The sequence below is a fragment of the Lutra lutra genome, chromosome 14 (genome assembly GCF_902655055.1).
Source record: "Lutra lutra chromosome 14, mLutLut1.2, whole genome shotgun sequence".
Lineage (NCBI taxonomy): Eukaryota > Metazoa > Chordata > Mammalia > Carnivora > Mustelidae > Lutra > Lutra lutra.
This window is the reverse complement of record NC_062291.1, coordinates 64,117,946-64,141,419: the sequence shown is the minus strand read 5'-3', so window position 1 is coordinate 64,141,419 and position 23,474 is coordinate 64,117,946. Positions and strand designations below refer to the sequence as shown.

The 23,474-nt window shown below is 41.1% G+C and overlaps 1 protein-coding gene across 4 annotated transcripts in view; it reads right to left on the bottom strand.

Annotated features, from left to right (window-relative positions):
* CFAP58 (cilia and flagella associated protein 58) overlaps positions 1–23,474 on the bottom strand; it is a 129,126-nt gene that overhangs the window by 61,685 nt on the left and 43,967 nt on the right. For all 4 annotated transcript variants that reach the window (XM_047701944.1, XM_047701947.1, XM_047701946.1 and 1 more), the window contains 4 exons: positions 20,817–20,899; positions 17,061–17,252; positions 4,881–5,042; positions 3,740–3,886 (listed from right to left, as the gene is read on the bottom strand). In XM_047701944.1, the coding sequence (XP_047557900.1) occupies positions 3,740–3,886; positions 4,881–5,042; positions 17,061–17,252; positions 20,817–20,899 (584 nt within the window). The remainder of the gene's footprint in view (positions 1–3,739; positions 3,887–4,880; positions 5,043–17,060; positions 17,253–20,816; positions 20,900–23,474) is intronic.

The following is a 23,474-nucleotide window of genomic DNA, read 5'->3' as shown; positions in this document are numbered from 1 at the left end:
GTTTACCATAATATATCAAAATTCTGAGTGGTCTCCTTATGTCATAAATTTATGGGCTGTAAACAAGATGTGGCATTAGACTATGGCAGCAAATGTTAACATCAACAAAATACCTTGAGTCTAATGCATTTAGCAGCCTTAAATCTGAGCTGTCTCACCCAGGAGAGATGGTAACTGCTGTGTGCCCAAAAGCCCATCAAACAATGTTCTAGAGGGGACCTGAGGTATCCTAATCTCTCAAAGCATTGCTGGTGGTATGAAGTTGTAAGACACTCACAGGACACACTCTTTAGTCGCTGCCTCCACAATTATCTTTGTGATGGGGTTTACGGAATATCTATCATCCAATATGGCTGTAGATACACATCTCAACTCAAGAACCATACGCAGGGGTGCCTGGGTGGCTCAGCGGGTTAAAGCCTCTGCCTTCGGCTCGGGTCATGATCCCAGGGTCCTGGGATCAAGCCCCACATCGGGCTCTCTGCTCACCAGGAAGCCTGCTTCCTCCTCTCTCTCTCTGCCTGCCTCTCTGCCTACTTGTGATCTCTGTCTGTCAAATAAATAAATAAAATCCTTTAAAAAAAAAAAAAAGAACCATACGCAGAGGTGTTTCACCCATTCGTACATGATTCCGACATTCACTGGGTGTCACAAAAACCATCTGTTTACATCTAAAACAAATAGGACCACCCGAAGTTTTCCAGCCATGGGAATAATGGGGCTTCCCCTCTCTCTCTGTGGCAGCTCCCAGCCAGGTCATCCTAGGAAATGGATAAGGTGCCCTGAAGCCAGGTGCTAATGTGATACCGGGCTCTGGACAGAGAGAATCTGCCACTGAATTATTCACCAGGAATCAAAGCGCTGTCACAGTGATGTGGGATGATTTGGAGGTGATGAGGCAGAATCAGGGGCTTGTTAGGACACTCCAAATGAGACAGCTCCATCAGCGCTGATGAGACAAGACTGGGACAGAATGGGCAGATGAACGCACATGCGGCAATATCTACAAGGACTATTGACATTCTGTCATAACCATAATGTGCTGACGATGTCTAGAATACTGAGGAGTCAGTAGAGCCTGGTAGCAACTGAGAGAGGAAAAGAAACATGGAAGGAGCAAGAGGTTTCTTCTGAGGGGAATGAATGAGGACAAAGATGATCTACTAAGGACAACAGTTTGTCATCTTGGAGAAGTAGTAAATTGGGTGGTCCTGTCTAAAGGTGTCCCACGGTCTGCCACGCAGGAGGGGACTTGCCCTTCCAGAGGCATTCCATGCCCACAGAGCTTTGTAGAACACAACAATAATAAGCTAAATGTCTCTTGGAGCAAGGTTACTAGAAAATCTGCCCTTCCCTCCTGGGTTTTGGTTTGTGAACTTCAGATGCATGATATCCAGAGATCTGTGCGAATTGTGATTCAAATATGAGGCTAAAAAAGTCAAGAGGCTGAAACTCAACATTTGAGCTGTCATATTTTTCTAAAGAATGTCAGACAAGCTTCATGATAGGCCAAAATTATCCAGTCGTAGCACCATTACAAGTCACCCTTGGATAACCTCAAATAATAAATCAAGCAGGCATCCTTTCTCTGTTCCTCATTCTTACCTCTATGGGAAATGCTGAGGGAAAAAGTCATCCTGGTTTCACAGTAATTCCAAAGCAATCATCTTTCTATAATCGATAGTTCCAAGCTCTCCAGACCTAGGATTCCCCACTTAGAGCAAGCTCTCTAGGGCAGAAGCCCTTTAAACTCATCTTCCATGTTCACCTGCTGCCAGTTCTACTGGTCCCGGACCAAAAAACAGAGCCCTATTGCCCTTTATTTTCTTTTATTTTGATGCTTCTTTGGAGCTATATATGCATGATGATGGAAGGCATAATTGAAACAAATATTAACCAAAGTCAAACTCTAGGGAGTTAGGAATAACTGATCTTTTGCCTAGGACATTGCTTTTTCTAAAGCAGAATTTTGAAGAAGGTGGGTAGTTCTACCTTGGACCCCATTATGGGGTAACAATCTTTTGAAAAGAACATTAGTCAGGAAAGCAAGAGATGAAGATCGACGTCATCCTATAAAAAGAAAGAGATGACCAAATAGAGTTGTACTGAAGCCTTGCTAACATGGGTCCATGCGGCCCATGGTGAAGCAATGTTTATAATAAGATTCTTCAGATTCATTCAATCATAAATAAACTCATCCCACTACAGGCTTTGCTATCATCTACAAAATTATTCTTTCAAACAAGGAAAACAGGGGCAAAGATGCAGGATATTTTCTAATTTAAAATTATGTATTTATGGGGCGCCTGGGTGGCTCAGTGGGTTAAGCCGCTGCCTTCGGCTCAGGTCATGATCCCAGGTCCTGGGTTCGAGCCCCACATCGGGCTTTCTGCTCAGCAGGGAGCCTGCTTCCTCCTCTCTCTCTGCCTGCCTCTCTGCCTACTTGTGATTTCTCTCTGTCAAATAAATAAATAAAATCTTTAAAAAAATAAAAATAAAAATAAATAAAATTATGTATTTATATTTCTTTATATGGAAATGAATTTTAATGCACAATTTTTAATTTGTTTTTTATCATAAGCTAGAGTGGGGAGATGAAAGTCTCAGGTAAATATCAATTATCATATCCTTTCTGTACAGACATTTTATTATATTTTAATCTTTCTCAAACCAAATGTGCCTTGATTTCATGTAGTAGTTTTATTTCCATGAAGACCTATCATTAAGTTGACAAAACCTATTATGAAATTGCGAGTGCATATTTCAATCTATGGCATCTTGGAATCAAGGAAATTTGGCTTTAAAGCTGTCCAACACCAGCTACACACTTTTAAGACAGGAACTATCTTTGAAAATCTTTGAAAACTAAAATGCAGAAACCAAGACACCCAGTCTCTGATTTGCTATAGAGACTTCCTCCAAGTGGCTCATAAACACCCATGACTATTCTGCATATACATTTCCCAAGTGAAAGTGATACTTGCATACCCTTAGTTCCTTTTTAACTCCTTGGTCAAATGGATTAAAAGGGAAATCTATTGACTTGGATAGGAAAAGAAAAATACTTCAGGTTTAGTGAATGTGTATAATAAAACATATTTCATTCGAGGATTTGAAATGGTATAATTATTTGGTATGTATTCTTGGAAAAGGTCTTTATATTAGTAGACATATGATGTGCCAAGTTCGTAAATTTAAAAGGGTATGTCTTAGGAATACACAGGAAGACAGAGGTGATTCCCTGGAGGAGGGGCTAAGGCGAGTGCAGGCAGAAAAGTCAGGTGCACATAAAGCAAACACCTATTAGGGGCAGCGGGACAAAAGGTCTTGCCAGCAGCACCTTGTGGAAGGCCCAGGGAGGAGTTTGGGGGGGTTGGGCATGAGTGTTGGATGCAAGTTATAAATGCAAAAGGACCGTGGCAATCCGGCAAGCCCCAGGACTTCTTGGGCACTGCCAACGTGCTTGGTTCTCTTCTGCTGATGGGATGACAGCAGCTGGTGAACTAGCTGCTTATGTGTCTCCACAGGCCTTCCCCCCCCCCCCCGCCCCGCTTCTACCTGGGAGCACTGCCCAGAAGGAGACCTGCCCTGGAGGGGGTGTGGCTCCTCCTATGGTTTCTCTGTTGTTCTCCCCGCCCCTTGTTCCTTCAGTGAGCACAGAGCCTGCCTCAGGAGCGGGGGGGCAGGGGGGCAAACAGACAGACTCCTGCCACCACCATTTTTATTGCCAATTCTATACCTTCAGAGTTTCCTTCTCCTTTTCTATCCGCTGCTGTTCCAGGTGCAGCTTCACAAGGGCTGACTCTTTGGCTGAGATTTCTTCTTTCAGCTGATCTACCTGATGGGTCATAATCTTCAATTTTCTCTTCATTTCTGTTATTTCATCCTAATAAAATGAAAGGAGAAATGTTTGAAAGTGAATTAAATAGACAACACCATCTGTATAGAAGTTCCATCCATATTCAAGAGCTTTTAAGGGAGGCTTTCTCCAAACAGTGGTCTCCTGAACAATTACCACTGGGTTATTCCTTTGTCTCTTGTGCCCATCAACCTCCAAGTCCTTCCTAACCTTAACTCTCAAAATATTCTCATGCAATATTCAAAAAGTATGCAAAATGACTATGCCACACACACAACACACATACAAAACACACAATACATATATACAGCACATACAACACGCGTGACATACATACGACACACGTACGATGTACAACACATGCAATACTCATGCCACGTGCAACACATGCAATACCACACACATACAACACAATACATGCATATAACACATATAATACACACAGCACATGTGCACAACACGTGATGCATACATATAACAAACACATGACACATACAACATATGCAGCACACGTGACCCACAACACATACAACACAACACACGTGGCACAGACAACACATACAACAAACACACCATATACACACAATACATACAACAAACTTGCATATACAACACACATGCTTTATTCCTTGTTTTACAAGGGAGGAATTGGCCCCACAACAAACATTATAACTAAAAGGTCACAAAGCAAAGATCTGCAATTAAATGACAAGAACGTGCTGCTCCCCTCTGAGTCACAGTCGCTATTAGCAGTTCTAAAAATTAGAAACAGGAGAATGGCAATTCTACAATTCTACATAATAATTAAAAGCAGGACCATGATCTTCACATCCCATCAAGCTGTGTCATTTCCACTTCAAACAAGCTGATAGTTCAGCACAAACTGATCTTCTCTTTTCAGGTGAATTCCATGAGATTTCTGGTTTGCCCTGTTCTCAATTCTGCCATTAGGAAAACAGAAACTGCTTTAAACCCAGAAGGGGGGAGGAGTCAAAATGTAAAGACCAAATACATTCTTTACCTGAGCCTCAACCAGATTTTTGCTATACAGATTCCTGTCTGACCTCACGGCTTCATACAGGTTCTGTTGTTGTTTTAACTTAGTCTCTGATTCAGCGATTTTTTTCCTGTAGTCAAAAATCTGCATTTCACGGATTTTTATGTCTTCCATGTTCATGAGGACCTGGAGAAGAAAGAAGTATATTAAATGGTTAAAGAGCCGATCTGTTTTTATCAGTTCGGGGCAAACAGAGATTTTGATCTAAGGGTAGCTGGTAGAAATGCCCACAATCAGAAAATCTTACTGTGGTTATCATCGCTGCGGTACAACACAGAAATTCAGCCCAGCTAATTAGGGGCAAACATACATTTGATCTACGCTAGAGTTCTGCCCAAGCATGAAGGCTTAGTGCAGTTATTCTGTGATCACAAGAAGAAAAAAATAACGAAATTCTTTCAGTTCTGAAAACCTCTCCCAAACACCCACCCAGCAAAAAAGAGAAAAGAAAAAGAAAAGGTACCCGTTTAAACAGATCTTCACATGGAGCACTAAGAAAGATAAGAAATAACTTAGCTGTTTGGCCACCCTCATAGCTTTGGAAATTTAACCGTGAGAAAGAAAAGGGGCCTCTGGACATTGATAGCCATCAAAACGCTGCCTCGCCAATGTCAAACTCGCCCCATCCGGGAAACTCAAAGGACTTCATAAAAATGCATTCTATTGGGGCGCCTGGGTGGCTCAGTGGGTTAAGCCGCTGCCTTCGGCTCAGGTCATGGTCCCAGGTCCTGGGTTCGAGCCCCACATCGGGCTTTCTGCTCAGCAGGGAGCCTGCTTCCCTCTCTCTCTGTCTGCCTCTCTGCTTACTTGTGATTTCTCTCTGTCAAATAAATAAATAAAATCTTTTAAAAAAAAAAAATGCATTCTATGGTGCACCAAACACTTCGAGGCAAGAGGAGATGTGAGAATAACTGCCTGTTTTTTGCAAGTATGAAAAACCGAGGCACAGAATTCCACTGTGAGCCAATACTTCTCAACAAGCAATCCATACAGCTGAAATTACATAATCATGACTCTCAGCGGCAGTGTCCACAGAAATTGATTTTTTAAGGACAAACTTCTTCGAAAATTCCTTAAGAAGAAAAACTTTTGCACTGATTGAATCAATGGAGTTATGGTCTGGACAAAAGCTGGAACACAAGGAGAAAATTCTTCAGAGTTTTACTGCATCGCGATGACGTTCTCTTAATGGTTTACAGCTTAAGGAGGGGGTAAACAGAGAACAGTAGGCCAGGCAGGTCCTTGCACTAACACAGCCAGGGAAGGTTCCTCCCGAGAAGAGGCATTATACCTAGAACTAAATGGTCAAAAAGTCTTAGACCTTTGCCATGCTCCTATTCTCAACTGTGGGCTACCTGTGAGCAGCACGTTCCCGAATCATTGCCCTACGGAATCCTTTCTTCCACCTGTGGAATTAGTACACTCCGAGAAAACCCTGTTCTAAAGTTTTGCCATCAGAGGTAACAATAGCTAGTGCTTAATATGTTTATCCTTTATATATTTTTTTAAGATTTTATTTATCCATTTGAGAGAGTGAGAGAGAGCATGAGAGGAGAGAAGGTCAGAGGGAGAAGCAGACTCCCCGTGGAGCTGGGAGCCCGATGCGGGACTCCATCCTGAGACTCTGGGATCATGACCTGAGCCGAAGGCAGTCACTCAACCAACTGAGCCACCCAGGCAACCGATTATCCTTTATATCTTTAAGTAAACAGCTTTCAAAATTTTCTAAGACACATTTAAGGAGGGATGGAACTAAATCATAGTAAATGCCCTTTGGGCATATATTATTTTGTAGCATTTTTTTTCTTATTATGCCTACTGATTTGATATACTTATTAATAAATGACTCCCTTTACAAGTATTTTAATTTTATTTCTTTATACATAGCCCCATGTGCCATCATTTTAAATAAACACATCAGCGTGAAATTTTTTTTTTCTTTTACTTATTTATTGGGACCTTCCTTCTCTCTTCTACCCATATCAACCCCTCATCGACCCATAAAGCAACCAGGTTAACAATTTAGTGTGTGTTCATCCACATTTTCCTTTGAATTCTACATATTCAGTTCAAGTCTTCTGGCATAACAGCTAATAGTTCTCAGACACATTCTATGTACCAGGCGTCCTATATATATTAACTCATTTAATCTTCACAAAACCCCTACGAGATGTACCCTATGAATAACCTAATTTTACAAAGAAAGAAATCTCAGTCAAAGAAAGTAATACCATCCACACCTCCTCAACCAGTAAATAGACAGACACAGGGATTTGTTTGTCTCCTTTTGTCTTGCTTTTTAGGTTTTGCTTTTATTTTTTAGCCAAATGTGATCTTATATATGCTTGTATGCACCTTGCTTTTTAATCACTCAGTAATACTTTGGGGGATCATGTGGAGTATCTCTAATTCACTCTCTTTCAGGGTGGTTTAGCACACCACCGTGTGGCTGAGTCATCACAGACTCGGCTCTTCACCTCTATGGGCATTAGCTTGGTTTCCACTTTTTTGCCATTCTCAATCCTGCTCCAGTAAACATTTTGGTACATGTATCCTGGTTTGCATTCACTTCTGTTGGGATGGATTCCCAGGAGCAGACTATCTGGCTCGAAAGACATATGTATTTTCAACCTTAATAGATACTGCTAGATTGCTTTCCAAAATGGCTGTAACACTTTACATTCCCATAGCACCTGCAATAGTTTTCTTAATAGGAAACTATCCTTGCGGTTTCAGGATAAACCTTCTTTGGCCATACTGAGTGATTCTTTTAATGTACTGTTGAATTTGGTTTGCTAGAATTTCATTTAGGATTCTGCATACATAGTCACAAGTGATCAAAGTCAATAACTTTCTTTTCAGTTCTATTTCAACATCAAGGTTTCTGCTAGCTTCATAAAGCGAACAGAGTACCTTTCCGTTCACCCATTCATTCACTCACCCATTTATTCACTCGCTCAATGAACATGTACTGAGGACTTCTCACTGGCAGGCACTGTATAAGCACTAGTGATGTCAAGAACAGTAAGACACATTCCCCACCCTCAAGTACACCTCTAGGGAGCGATGGTGGCACACAATGGGTAATCAAGGAATAAACAGAACGAGGAAACTTAGACATGTATTGGGTGTTGGAGAAGCAAACACTGGAAGGCTAATGGATAGTATCTTCTGAGGATGGTCCTACATGTACAATGTAAGCCGTTGATATTTGGGATTTGCACCATTTATGGAAACTACTTCTTCCTTTTTATGCTTCAGCCATCGCAACCAAGGACTCACATTGGACCCCAAGCTCTCTCCCAGGCCTGGAGTCTTTACTCATTATCCCTGCAGAAGGCATGGGTTATATATATCAGTGCTGGAATGTCAATCAGTATTACCCAAAAAAAAAAAAAAAATGCAAAGTGCAGGAGCAGCACTTTTTCTGAAGTTACATAGTCTGAGACTTATCTGATTCTCAAAAGTTCGAAGAAACTCCTTTCTAAAGTTATTGAGCCCTGTGAGTGTTGGAGTTAATTCTCCCTCAAATTCTTTAGTGGCTTCCATAGTTACTGATCTTCCTACATTTACTACTTCTCTACAAGTCAAACCTTGATGTACGTACATATTTTCAAGAGAATTACCTATTCAGCCAATTTTTTAAATTTATGCCACTAGATTTGTACAAAGTATTTTTACATGCTTCTACTGTTCTATCATTATTAACTGAAATCATCTACTTTGTGTGGAAAGAGAACAGCCCAAAGTAAGAATAAATACAGACTGTGGAAATGGTTTGGATGGTTGGTTGAGGGCCTAGAAGGAACAAAATTAGAAAATCTGAAACAAGGAGGTCTGGAAAAAAGGCATCTGCATAGATCTGAAATGAAAAGAAACCCCTTTCCTTTTCCCATCATTTCTTCTCTCCATATTTGTAGAATCCTTAAAAATGAGTAGCAGGCAGTCTTTCAAGGTACCACCACCAACAACTAAAATTTATAAGTCAGAAATAAGTGTGGGAACCTGGGTGGCTCAGTAATTAGGCATCTGATTCAGCTCGGGTCATGATCCCAGGGTCCTGGGATAAAGCCCATGCAGGGCTCCCTGCTCAGTAAGACGGTTTCTCCCTCTGCCTGCTGCTCCCCCTGTTTGTGCTCTCTCTCTCTGTGTCAAATAAATGAATAAAGTCTTAAAAAAAAAATAGGGACACCTAGGTGGCTCACCCATTAAGCAGCTGCCTTCGGCTCAGGTCATGATCCCAGGGTCCTGGGATCGAGGCTCACATCGGGGTCCCTGCTCAGTGGGAAGCCTGCTTCTCCCTCTCCCACTCCCCCTGCTTGTATTATGTCTCTCTCAAATAAATAAATAAAATCTTTAAAAAAATAAAATAAATGTAAAACCTAAATAAGATATCTATTACTGGATCTGGTATTTGTTTAATTAAAAAAAAAGAAAGAAAAAAAGAAAGGCACTATCTCCGACTAAACTTTAGCCTTTCTATGGACATGATCACACTTCTTTGGGCTCAGTGAAATGAATGGATTGAATATACTTTGAACAGCATCATCAGCATTCAGAATATCAAGCAGTACATCAGAGAAAAGAAAAAAATTGCTTGTTCAATCACTTTGAGAGATGTTATAACAAGACTCATCCTTTGCATAGACAGAATAATGCTCCGGAGAAAGGATGCAGCCAAGGGCATTTCTTTGGGGGGCATCCAACTAGTAGGGTCTATCTTTGTGCACACAACAGTGCAGGAAATCACAGTGCATTTGCTTCTGATTATTGAAGCTAGGAATAATAAGAACTCATCATGACACCAAGAAGATCAAAGGTATTTTAGTTAAATGACAATGAAAAAAAAATACTGAAACTAAGGGAAAAGACAATCTACAAAGCAATTTATTTGTAAGTGTCGGAACTCAATTTGTTTCAGTGGAAATCATTCAAACCAATGTCAAATCCTGAAAATTCATAAAATGTGTGGGGTGTTAAGTAGGAGCAAAACCTTTAGTCAACAGCCCCCTGTTGAAAATGACATATCAGAGAATGTGGGATGCCAGCTGTGGGGCTGGAGCTTAATTAACTGATTATACTTTAGATACCTCAAACCAACTCATGAGAGAAGTCATATCCAAACATGAAAAGCTCTGTTAGAGCCGGAGACTTGGAGACCCCAGCCTTCGGAAGCCCACTTCAAACTAACCCAGAAAATGCTTACAGAGCAGTCTGAGGTACAGACCCAGTTTTTAACCCACTACCTTTTCTTTTTCTGTTAAAACAACCTGCCAATAGAAGTAAGAGTGAGATAAAAAATCAATAATGCATGCTGGAAATCTGCAGCATAGTCAAAACATCACATAAACTAAGGCAGGATAAGAAAGTAGGTCACTGAATTTGGAGCCCTTTAACTTACATTTGATGAAATATCAGTATAATAAACTCCTCCAATAAGTTTTTCTGACTCAATGTCAATGATTTGAATGCTGACAATGCCTCTACCTTCATAATGAAACTGAAAAACTCACTCTCAGGAAAACAAAACAAAACAAAACAAAAAAACCTATGTGGCCAGGCACGTGAGATTTTAAGTCTTCTCTATTTTTCTTGCTTTTTTATCTTATTCCCTACCTTAAATTTAGAGAGGCATATCTATGTTTCTGGGCGGTTTTTAAGATTTTATTTTTTTAAGTAAGCTCTCCATCCAACATGGAGTTCAAATTCATGACCCTGAGATCAAGAGTCACACGCTCTACTAACTGAGCCAGCCAGGCACCTCTGTATTTCTCATCTTTTGTTGTTGTTTTTTTTTTAAGATTTTATTTATTTATTTGACAGACAGAGATCACAAGCAGGCAGAGAGGCGGGCAGAGAGAGAGGAGGAAGCAGGCTCCCCGCTGAGCAGAGAGCCCGATGTGGGGCTCGATCCCAGAGCCCTGAGATCATGACCTGAGCCAAAGGCAGAGGCTTTAACCCACTGAGCCACCCAGGCGTAACTGTATTTCTGTTCTTAATAACTTATTGCATTGGGGCGCCTGGGTGGCTCAGTTAGTTAAGCATCTGCCTTTGGCTTAGATCATGATCCCAGGGTCCTAGGATCATGCCCTGTGTCCGGTTGCCACAGGCAGCCTGCTTTTCCCTCTCACTCTGCCTGCAGCTCCCCCTGCTTGTGCACTTGCTCTTTCTCTGTCAAATAAATAAATAAAAATTTTTAAAAATAATAAATAACATATTACATTAATTTATAAAATGAGGGATATCATGTCTACCTCAAGGGGCTATTATGAGGATTTAAGTGAGAAGATACATATATTTGCACCATCATGTAAGTACCTAGCAGATCATACGTTGATCAGTTATTAAATAATAGATTATCATGATAGGGTAGTATTCTGTCATGTTATATAATACTAGTACTTAACAAATCAATTCAAGTTTTCTATGGACCATATTCTGTTCGGCAGGAAAAGAGTAATCCCTAGATATATGTAATTGCATAATAACACAAAAAGCTTATAATTTGTCTATGAAAGATGCCCTGTATAAAACTTCAAATTAAGACCAAAGAAACAGGAGCTCCATTTCATTATGAAGTACCAGTTCAATCAATACTTCTCTGATCAACTTTCTTTCCTCACTTCCTTTTAAGCCCTCGAAAGCACATTATTATTCATTTCTTGGGAGCTTTGTCTAGGAGAGTTTTGCTTGCCACTGTTACAAGCAAATAAGCAGAGAGCTAAGGAACATGGAGGTAAGGATTCATTATGAAAGAATGCTTTTTGATGTATAAAATGTCTGGAAAGGCAATGGCCAGAAGTTTAATATTTAGAATGAGAAAGGAGGGGTTCTAAAATGAGCCAAGTGCATAATATGCAACAAGTGCCTCAGATTTAATGATTAACCAGGAATAGTTTTACCCAGAATTTACAGAAGTTGAGTAAATACGGTGGACCGCAACTTATAATGCCATTCCTGGTGCCTCTCAGTTTAACTAAAGGGTGAAAGTTTGAGTGCAGCAGAGGAGAAAGCATGGGATAAAAAGCGCTGAATCTCTCTACTAGATTATGTTATGGTTCTGCAAATATTCACTCCCTCTCCCGACACGACCACCTCCATGGGAAGAGCCTTCCCCTTGCTGTTGGACATGTGACTTGCCACAGCCAATGGGATGTCAGAAGAGAGAGCCATGAAATGTGCTTGTGTGCTTGGGTTTCTCCTTTGTTTCCTTTCTTCCTCCATGACAACACCATGCATACTGGAGGACCAGAAACACATAGAGCAAAACCAGACCAAACTCAAAGCCTCCAGCCAAGTGCAGGCAAGCCTAACCTAGATCACCTGAGTTCCACCCAACTGCAGAGGTATAAGAAGTTAAGTGTTGGGGCACCTGGGTGGCTCAGTTGGTTAAGTGTCTGCCTTTGGCTCAGGTCATGATTTGGGGGTCCTAGGATAGAGCCCATGTCAGGCTCCCCACTCAGCAGGTAGTCTGTTTTCTCCCTTTTTCTCTCCCTATCCCTTCTCCCTTTTTCTCTCCCTATCCCTCTCCCCACCATTTGTGCTCTCTTGCACTTTCTCTCTCTCAAATAAATAAATAAAATCTGAAGGAAGGAAGGAGAGGGAGGTAAGAAGGAAGGAAGGAAGAAAATGCTTATTTCTGCATGCCAGTGAGATTTGGTGGTTGTGTATTATACCGCATTAGTATGGCAAGTGTTGACTGAGACAGGCACATAAGAAAAGGTTTAGGATTCTGAGCCAACCGATTCTGGCACAGAAAAGGATCTTCTTCCTCGTTTGCAAATGCCAAGTTAAATTAATAAAATGTAACGTAGGGCTTTCGGTCTTGGAGAGCTCACCTTTCTTTCTCTAAACAGAAAGAACCAGAAGGCAAATGTTGACCCTGTTTTTGCAGCCCAGAAGGCAGAAGAGACCACGCCACGAGTCCCCCACAGCTAAAATCACTGAGGATAACTCAGATAAGATTGTCCGTTATGACAACATGTTTTGAATGAATTTAAAATGGGGTAAGACCCATAATGATAAATACATTAGTGAAGAAGAATTTAATGTAAATACCTAAAAGTAAGTCTTTGAGTGGTTAATTCAGATCTCTAATTATGCTTTCCATTTGTTCTTTCAAAAAATATTTGGTACCTATTTAAGAAATAAGTAATAAGAAGAGCTCAAAATTGAATACCAATCCTTCTCCTGGGCACAGAGATAAAACTAGTGCAAACCATAGAAGGAATCTTGCATTCTGTCTTTATCAGATTCATATTGTGAACATGTTCCCCATTTTAAAAAATATTTTTCAAACACGTGGTCTTTATGGTACATAATATTGTATCAGATAAGTGTAGCACAATTTATTTTAAAGAATATCCTTTTATAAAACTCTTTGCATTTCATCTATTTCCATAGATTGAGTTCTTACAAAAGAAATTGCTGGATTAAAACTTGGAACAACATATACTTACTCCAGAAGTTGATGAAAATATCAGTATCCTGACATTATCCCCAGCCCCTGATATCAAATAGAGTTCAGGAAAGGGAATGTTCTGTTTGTGGGAATGAGGTGTGTGTGTGTGTATGTGTAGCAGAAAAGAAAGAAAGAAATATGGGGAGGGACATATTTCTTATATGTATTAAGGACATGCAGGGGCACCTGAGTGGCTCAGTGGGTTAAGCCTCTGCCTTTGGCTCAGGTCATGATCTCAGGGTCCTGGGATGGAGCCCCACATCAGGCTCTCCGCTTGGCAGGGAGCCTGCTTCCTCCTCTCTCTCTGCCTACCTCTCTGTCTACCTACTTGTGATCTCTCTCTCTGTCAAGTAAATAAATAAAATCTTAAAAAAAAAAAAAAAAAAAGGACATGCAGGTCCTTAATAAGTGGTCCAGGGGTGCCTGGGTGGCTGAGTCGGTTAAGCGTTGGACTATTGATTTTGGCTCAGGTCATGATCTCAGAGTTGTGAGATCAAGCCCCAAGTCGGGCTCTGCAGAGTGTGCTTGAGATTTAATCTTTCCCTCTCCTTCTGTCCCTCCCCTTGAGCTCACTCCCTCTCTCTCTCTCTTTCTCTAAAATGGATGGCTCAGTCAGTTAAGTGTCTGCCTTTGGCTCAGATCATGATCCCAGGGTCCTGGGATAGAGTCCCACATGGGCTCCCTGCTTAGTGGGGAGCCTGGTTCTCCCTCTTCCTCTGCCTGTTACTCCCCTGCTTGTGTTTGCTCTCTCCTCTTTCTGTGTGTCAAATAAACAAAATCTTTAAGAAGAAGAAGAAGAAGAAGTCGTCTAGAGATGACCCAGGTTGCTGTAGCAACTGATACATGCTGTCAGAGGTTAAGAAAGAAATAGAAAAATTACAATTGATAAAGAATTTGTTAAGAACTTATGCTTAAATTATTTAGTGACACATTATACAATCTTGTGAAGTTAAACATCAGAATTATGAAAAACAGTTACCAGCAAAACTTGGTACGTCTACATTTTTACAAGGAAACTGAAAAATCAATAATCCTATATTAAAATCAGTGACAGCCTCCTTTTTACCACTCAACATCTATCCATTTATTTAGCAAACCCTTCTAGTGTGCCTACTATTTACTGGCACACTAGAAATGAAGAAATGAATGAGATAAAACTTTCTTCCCAAGAGCTCACTGTAAAGTTGGAAAAACAAATGTGTAAAGAAAATAATTACTCTAAGGATGGTAAGTACCATTGCAAAGATACAAACAAACCTATAAAGAAGAGAGTCGGAGCAGGTTTGAGCTTGGAGATGAGCTTTTGAGCAGGGAATTGAGGATAAAGAGGAATTTCCCAGGCAGAAAAGGGAAAGAAGGACCTTCTAGGGAGAACAAAGGGCTTGGACTCTGTCCCATAAATCACAGTATACCATTGCATCGTTTTGCGTGGATTATAGGTATGCACCCAACTACTGACTCACTCTATCAGGTGGGACCAGGGCAGCTAGCATCCCTAGGTTAGTCCCCTCCAACCCTGAACAGTTTCCACCTTATTTCCCATAAGCTATAGACATATTTTCTATATGTGCTAAGGATGCAAAAAAAAAAAAAAATGTTAGAAAGCATGGACCCAGGTTGCTGAGAAGTGAGAAGTGAGGTTTATAAGGCCAGGAGTGATACCAGTATCACACTGGAATTTTTAACAGTGAACTTCGATAGTGTGATGGCAGCTCGAGGTAGAGGGACACTGATTACCAGGAAGGTGAAGCAGGAAGATCACACGTTCAGATACATTTCCTGTCTCGGCATACAGCGCCTCCCCCTTACTAGGATTATATTCCTACCCAGGGATGCTGGGCTTGGCCATGTTACTTGCTTTGGCCGAGGGGAAATGAGTGAACAAGCCCTGTGCCTTTCTCTTCCCCGCAGAAGCTCTGAAAGCATCACAAGGTCCACTATTACCCTGTTTTCGCTCTGAAAGAGGCCAGCACATCCCAACAGAATCAGTGTGGAGTGAAGAGGACATGAAGCAGGGCACCAGCAGACCGACAAAGGCCATTGATTCAAGTGAAAAATGAATCTTCGTTGCTATAAACCACGAAGATTTGAGGGTTATTTCTTACAGCCAAAGCTGACGAATGTGCGGCCTGACGGGCTAGCCCAAGCTGGAGCGTAGGATTGGAGAATACGAGTTCCTGGACCGACCACTGGCTTTCTGGAAGTCAGGAAATCAATCAACCGTGCTTATAAGATGATTAAGTGAGAAAAGAAACACACTGTATTCCAATGGCCCCCAATCAGGGCTGTGAGAATCACCGGGTGTGGGGAGAGCGGGGGAGGGAATCTTTTACACGGAAGACGCGTTCAGCCTGGGCTAGACTGAGCGTAGCCTAGTCCAAACTTACATTCTACAAACATCTGCTCAGCGTTTATTTAGTCTAAGCGGAAAGAAGCTGATTTCCTAACAGGGAAGCTTGTTTCCCTCTTTCTTAATGTTTATAATTCAAATGTTGGCTGTCCTCCTTGTCATCGTCACTGAGATTCCACTCCAAAACAAAACAAAACAAAGTGAAACACGCAAGAGCGCTGGGAAACACTGTAGACTTCACTGTGGAGATGAAAGAGAGGGCTTACACCGCAGAGCAGATAACATTTTGCCAAGGGGATGGGTGGGCATCTTGTTAAACGAGTATTTTCTCCCAAACCCTCTTCTTAGCCTCATACTTAAAACATTCCTTCATTCCCCAACACTGCCTCCCGACACCATGAAACCCCCTGTTCTCCGCCATTTGGGAATACACTGAAGGCGGTAGAGTCTAACCACTCATGCTGAATGCTGGCCACCTGCTAAGACAATGGGTTAAAGCAGATCTGAAATCCCTGAAGTCATTTTCAAGACGCTGCCATGAGCATTCTCCCTTCTCCGCAGTTTACAGGAAGTAGAGATCTGGGACTTAGCTACTCAACATGTGAATTTCTACCACTGGTGAGGTTTCTAGGTTCCCAACAGTTGGGAAATAAAAATGCCCTTAGATGGGCGCCTGGGTGGTTCAGTGGGTTAAGCCTCTACCTTTGGCTCAGGTTACGATCCCAGGGTCCTGGGATTGATTCCCACATAGGGTTCTCTGCTTAGCAGGGAGCCTGCTTCCTCCTCTCTCTCTCTCTCTCTCTCTCTCTCTCTGCCTGCCTCTCTGCCTACTTGTGATCTCTGTCTGTCAAATAAATAAATAAAATCTTTTATAAAAAATAAAAATGCCCTTAGAATGTGCGAGCATTTACCTGATGCCCAGAGTCACTCACATCTTAATTTGAGGTCATTTAATTAGATGCTTTTCTCCTAACAAGTAGTTGGAATCCTCAGTCTGAGGGGACAAGGGTTTCAGAGATAGATGTGGGGGGTGAGAACAAATGGTACAGAGATGGGGATGCTGACAGCACCCCACCACCCCGAACCCAAGAGTCCAACACAGGGAAACTGCACAGCAGGGCAACAGGGGAGGGGCCTCAAAGGAAAAGGCATTGACCTTGTCTGTTTCATAGTCTGACCCAGATCAGCCCCGGGACAGCTTTTCTTCCGTCAACATTGTTCCTCTTAAATTCTCATGCAAACCACCAGCTCAGATCTGAAGCAATCCTCTTTGCTACAGTGTGTGACCTTCAGAGAGAAGGTCTCCACTCACATCATCAAGGAGTGATCTTACCTTTTGGGTAAGGTCACTGGCTTCATTGATGTACCGATCTCGCTCCTTTTCCAGCTGAAAGATGATCTTTCTCTGCTTCTGAGCCTCATCTTTGTAGTTCTGGATTTCTTCCTCCAGGTTCCTCTTGGCTTGTTCATGGAGCTTTACCAGGTCTATCTGCTTCTGGGTCGCACTGACCGCCTTAAGCATATTCTAAAAATAAGGACAACAGAGCAGTCACGTTACTCAAAATGTGTGGGGATTTCTGGATAAATCTACCCCGTTTCATCCCTAAAATAATTAGACACATAGTTTTTTGGATAAATAAGATAATCATATTCTCTACAGCTTATTTAGAGCTTAGTCTGTTAATTTTGCACAAGGCGAACACAGGCATAGGTATACTAAGTGACCACAACATCCCAAGGAAGTGAGCACTATCTTGCTCCCATTTTAAGGGTGGGGAAATTGATACTCAGAAGTTAAGGTGCTTGCTTACAAGTTCAATCAACAGAGCAGTGGCAGAGCCAGGATTTGAGTCCAGGTCCAGCTGACCCCAAAGATAACCTCCATCCCAGCTCTAGTCTTGTTCCTGGGAGCCTAGAACAACAGAACCTACTCACCTAACGGGGCTTTGACTACAAAGTAAAATAAAACCAACTCGTTAAAAATGCAACTATCTAGAATTAACATATGATCCAAAATCTCACTCCAGGGTACCTAACCCAGCAGCACTGGAAACAGGTGACTGAACAAGAATCAGTATACGAATGCTCACAACAGCACCAGTCACAAGAGCCAAAACGGGCAAACAACCCAGAAGTCCATCAGCTGATGAACAGGTCATCAAAATGTGGTATATCCACACAGGCGAACATTCATCAGCCACAAAAAGGAACAAAGTCCTGATACAGGGTACAGCATGGCTGAAGCCTGGAATCATTATTCTGAGTGGAAGAGGCCACACATAAAAGGTTCATGTATAACGGGATTCCAGTTCTATAAATATCCAAAATAGATCCACAGAGGAAGAAGGCAGATTCGTGGTCCTTGGGGTGGGGGTGGGGGGAGTGGGGCATGGGGGGGAATAACTGCTTTGCAGGTACACAGGTTCCTTCTGGAAGGAAGAAAGTGTTCTGCAGCTAAGTTCAGTGACGGTTACATGACACCATCAATGTACTCATGGTCACTCAGGGAAAATTCTGTCTTGTGTTTATTTTGCCATAATAACACACCAACTAGCCCAGTTTCTTAAAGAATGCAGATGCCTGTGCCCATCTCTAGAGATTCTGATTCAGTGGATCTGGGAGGGGACCCAGATGCCAACATTTTTTTTTTTTTAGTGCTGCATGAGTGATTTCTGCTGCTGCAATGGAAATTCCAAGTTTGGCTGCCCAAGAAGTCAGCCTGTGCCCCGAAAACCAGGAGTCAATAGAGTAGTGCTGCTCTGGCAGGCAAGCTCATACAGGAGGGTTCAGTTCTCTGGCCGCAGGTGAATGAACCGGCGACTTTTGAAATAGGGCCTTTAGTTTTCTGCAACTCAATAGAGGACGTAAACTTGGGAGCTGGTGGTGATAGTCATCTTTTTTTGCCAAACAGACCAGGAAACAGGGAGGCATTCTTCCCCAAAAGAGAACGAAAGCAAAAACTCAGCAGGAGGGGCGCCTGGGTGGCTCAGTGGGTTAAGCCTCTGCCTTCGGCTCAGGTCATGATCTCAGGGTCCTGGGATCGAGCCCCGCATCGGGCTCTCTGCTCAGCAGGGAGCCTGCTTCTCCCCCTCTCTCTCTGCCTGCCTCTCTGCCTGCTTGTAATCTCTCTCTCTCTCTCCGTCAAATAAATAAATAAATCTTTAAAAAAAAAAAAAAAACTCAGCAGGAAATCCAGTGGTAGTGAGAGAGGGCTTTCTGCATATCCCAAGAATGTCAGGTCAGCTTCCGATCAGTTCCCGAGGCCCAGATGTATCCTTGGGTACCACAAGGCTCCTTGTTGTCCCTTCCCAAATCTCTAAGCAACAGAGACCCGCAGCCAGGTCTGAAAACCACTGGAATATAAACACACTATACCTCAGATGGGTGATGAGGCAGAAAATAGAAAAGGTCAACTTGATTTTCAAGTATTGAATTCAACATCCACTCTATAAAAGACAAAGCCATTTTAACATGACACTGAAAGAATGAGAATATATTAACATTGCTGCCTGTCAAAACCATGTCACTATTCATTTAATGAAGGGGGTATGGGGTATTTCCAGTCAGTGGGGCAAGACTGTATTATTAGTGATGGTGGGTTGCGTACCTGCAGAGGGTCAGATGCTGGCTGGGCAAAGCACTAAGAAAGGAGGCACACTAGCCAGAAAAGAAAAAACTATACCCTGTCTTGGAAGAGGAACTGATGTTAGTCAAATCAAACAAATAAAAGTGAAATTAATGTTGTGCTACATGTCCTATTATGGCAGAAAATCTATTGGTTGGCCACCAGTATTCATAAAATATAAACAGGCTAAATGCATGTCTTAAAAATACATTTAAAGGGGCGCCTGGGTGGCTCAGTGGGTTAAGCCGCTGCCTTCGGCTCAGGTCATGATCTCGGGGTCCTGGAGTCGAGTCCCGCATCGGGCTCTGTGCTCAGCAGAGAGCCTGCTTCCCTTTCTCTCTCTGCCTGCCTCTCTGTCTACTTGTGATCTCTCTGTCAAATAAATACATCTTTTTAAAAAATACATTTAAAATTCTAAATCCAACAACATTGTTTGCATGTGCAAATTTATTAAATAAAGGAATAGTTTTCAGGACTATGCAAAAAAACAATGATTTTCTAAGGAGTGCTCAGAATGTAAAGATAGGTAATCTCCTATTATTTCCCAGGATCCTTAAATAGTCTTCTTCCAGCTTCCAGAGTGGTCTATTTTGTCAATATTTGTTCTTTCTGCAAAACCTAAAGAAATAATGAAAGTTGGAGTAAAAAAATATAGGCTCTTTCTACTTGATGAGATGACTGTCTTGGCCAAAAGCCATAGACTGTTCTGGAAGGAGCTTCTCACTCTCCATCTGGCCCTTTGATTTTTTTTCCTCCCTGGAGGAAATCCCTGAGCAGGAAAGTTTACCCTAAATCCTTGGAACTAGTTAAACTCTAAGAGTGACAGTTAATGGAAGGAATCCTCTGGACTGGTTTGAAGAAGAAAAGGGTAGGGGTCAGTGTCCTCCCATAAATGGAGGCCTTCCAGGCCTCAAGCTCCTGCAACCCCTCCCTCAGCTTTGGACCAGATTGAGCTCAGGAACTAGGAGATGTAAGGGCTGAAAAAATAAAAACCTACAACAGTCCCCAAAAGATGGAGGAAAGGTTTATGGCATCAACTGGCCTTTCTTGCACCAAATTTCTCGAAGGTAATATTGTATCAGCGCTCACTTGTATCTTCTGGATTAGCCAAAGTTGCAGATTATAGATATTAAATTCAACAATTTTGATCAGCTGCTTAGGATGCCAAATAATATACCAGCAATAAAATCAAAATCCACAAAACGCTCTTAAATCCCCTGCTCGTTTATATGATAATTCCCCCCACATCCCTTTGTGCTCATAGGTAATAATGCAGTTTCAGTTCTCAGCCCACAACTGGTGGACTGTGCCCGGCAGCTTGGAAGAAAACAGAGCACGATTATTTATTTCTAATCTACTTTTGTTCGCTTCAGAGTTTTCTTTCCCCTGCACAACCGGTTAGAGGCAGATATCATAGCATTAAAGAAGGACATTTATTTACTGGTACTATGGGAACACACTTACCTTATTTAATATGTCCCTTTCCCTCAGAAGCTCATCCATCGCTTTCTTATCAAGTTCTGCTTGTTTCTTTGAAGCCTCCACCTCTAAATGACCAAGGAGAAGAAGAAGAAATATGGAGCTGACCCAAGAAAGAATCTGCCAAGGCCAAAGCCAATGCAAGAGAGAAACTGCTTTACAGGTTTATCTGCAGCTATAAAATTCCTGTTGATTGAGTGTTCCATGATCTTCATTATAGCTCAGTGCAGGAGGTCTCCTGCCCCACTGAACACGTGGAAACGGAGTCTCAGCGGGGTTAAGACACATGCCACCCATCTGCAACCAAGAAGGGCTGAGGCTAGGAGCATGGTTTCTCTGACTCCAAAAGTCCTTGCTCTTTTTAAATCTTTTTAATTATACAAGTAATTATGAATACAGAAACAAATGAGGCATCCAAATAAGCAAAAGGGAAAAAAAATCTCAAGTCAACCAGATTCTACTTAGGATTTTGATATGTCTTTCTAAACTTTTTCCTATGCAAATGTATGTGTACATAAAAATACAGATATACACACATTCATACATATATATACCTAAAGTGAATTATATGATACATACTGTTTTGTAGCTTGCTTTTATAATTAACTAACATAAAATAAATGCCTCTCTATATTATAAACGTGCATCTACAACAGAATTTTAATGGCCCCATGATATTTCACTATACGAAAATGCATAATTTATTTAGCCAATCCCCCACCTTAACACTTAAATTGCTTCCATTTTACTTATTTATTTGCAATTATAAGCCATAATTCTGTGAAAGTTCTTGTTCATTTGTTACTCTAGAAGAGGAAGTCCTGGATCGAAGGCGATTAAAAAAAAAAAAAGGCATTTTTCTCCTACTGCCAAATTTCTTTCCAGAAAACTAATAGCAGTTTAAATCCACACCCAAATCACCACTGGGTATTATCATGCTCTTCGATCTCTTTGACAATACAATAGATTATTAAAACCCTATCTCTGTATTTAATTTACATTTCTTTGATTAGTAGTAATATTACTACTTCTTCATGTTTAATGACCATATATTTGTATTTCTGTTTTTAAAATTGCCCACACTTTCCCTATGTCCATTTTTCTCACAAATTGTTTATCCCCTTTGTGGATTTGTAAGAACTCTTTATATATAACAAAAATACTAACTCTTTGGCAATTTTTCGTCAATTTGTCTTTATATAGAGAAACTTTGATATATTTTTTAAAAAAACCATCAGCTTTTATTTCATTAAATCTTCTTGATCTTGGCTTTCTGGTTTCCACATCGTAGGTATTAACTTTTTTTTTTTTTCCCAAAAAGTAACTTATTGTCATACTACCATCTTAAGAATCCATACTGCACGCTGGTGTGAAACACCTTTATCTTGATGATAACCTTGGGTCTTTTTGTGGCTGTTCCAATTTCTTCCATTGACCTGTTTATCAGGCATTTTCACCACAGTCTTTGGTTACTGAAGCTTTATAATATTAAATGCCTAGTGAGGCAAATGCTCCCTTATCACTCCTCTTTCCCAGAATTTTATGGCTACTGTCACCTGTTTATTCTTCTGGAGGATCTCTGGAATTAGTTTTCAAGTCCCAACAATATAACTTACTGAAATTTTTATTGGAAATATTAAATGTATAGATTAATTTAGGTAGATTTATATCTTTATCATATTGTACTTTCTCATCCAGAAACTCTGTGTATCTCTCCATTTTTCAAGTCTTCCTTTATACCCCTCAATAGAATTCTGTAGCATGTTTTATATACATGTCTTGCAGGTATCCCGGTAACTTTATTTATAGATATTTTATTACTTTAGTTGCTATTGTAAAAAGGGGTTTTTCCATCATATATTTTAACTGGTTCTTTGTACAAAAGGAAGCACAAAAGATATGTATATATTTATTTTATAACCTGCCACCCCAGTGAACTCTCATTAGTTCTGGCAGTTTATCAGTTAGTTTCTTGGGTTTTGTGACAGAAAATCATAACACATGGAGGACTCGTGCTCCTAACTATTTTGTCCAAGGAAAGTTTGCCCTAAATTCTTGGAACTAGTTAAACTCTTAAGAGTGACAATCAATGGAAGGAATCCTCTGGACTGGTCTGGAGAAGAAAGGGGTAGGGGTCAGTGTCCTCCCATGAATGGAGGCTTTCCAGGCATCAAGCTCCTACAACCCCTCCCTCAGCTTTGGACCAGACTGAGTTCAGGAACTAGGAGATGTAAGAGCTGAAATGCCACTCTTTGATCAGGCACATTAAAAGAAAGAGTTCCCTAAGAAGAAATAATAATGTTAACAAGATCTATAAAATAACCAGAGGAGAGAGCATGATGATTTCTGTGAACATGATTTAAGGATGAAGGATTGGGTCCAACACGGAATGAATAATTTTTTTTTTTCCAAAACTTAGAACTATTGCAAGCAAAAATATAGAAATGTAAATGTGGGAATGTTTTGTAAGTCACTAAACCAGTTACAAAATATGATCTAGTAATTCCGTTTCTCTTCCTGTCACTGAAGACATTAGATCATAAACTTCATGTAAGACCATCAACATTCTGAGGGCAGAGACCTCCACGTACCTAAAGCCAACCTTACTGCCTGCACATAGTAGGCACCCAATCTACGGAGGGA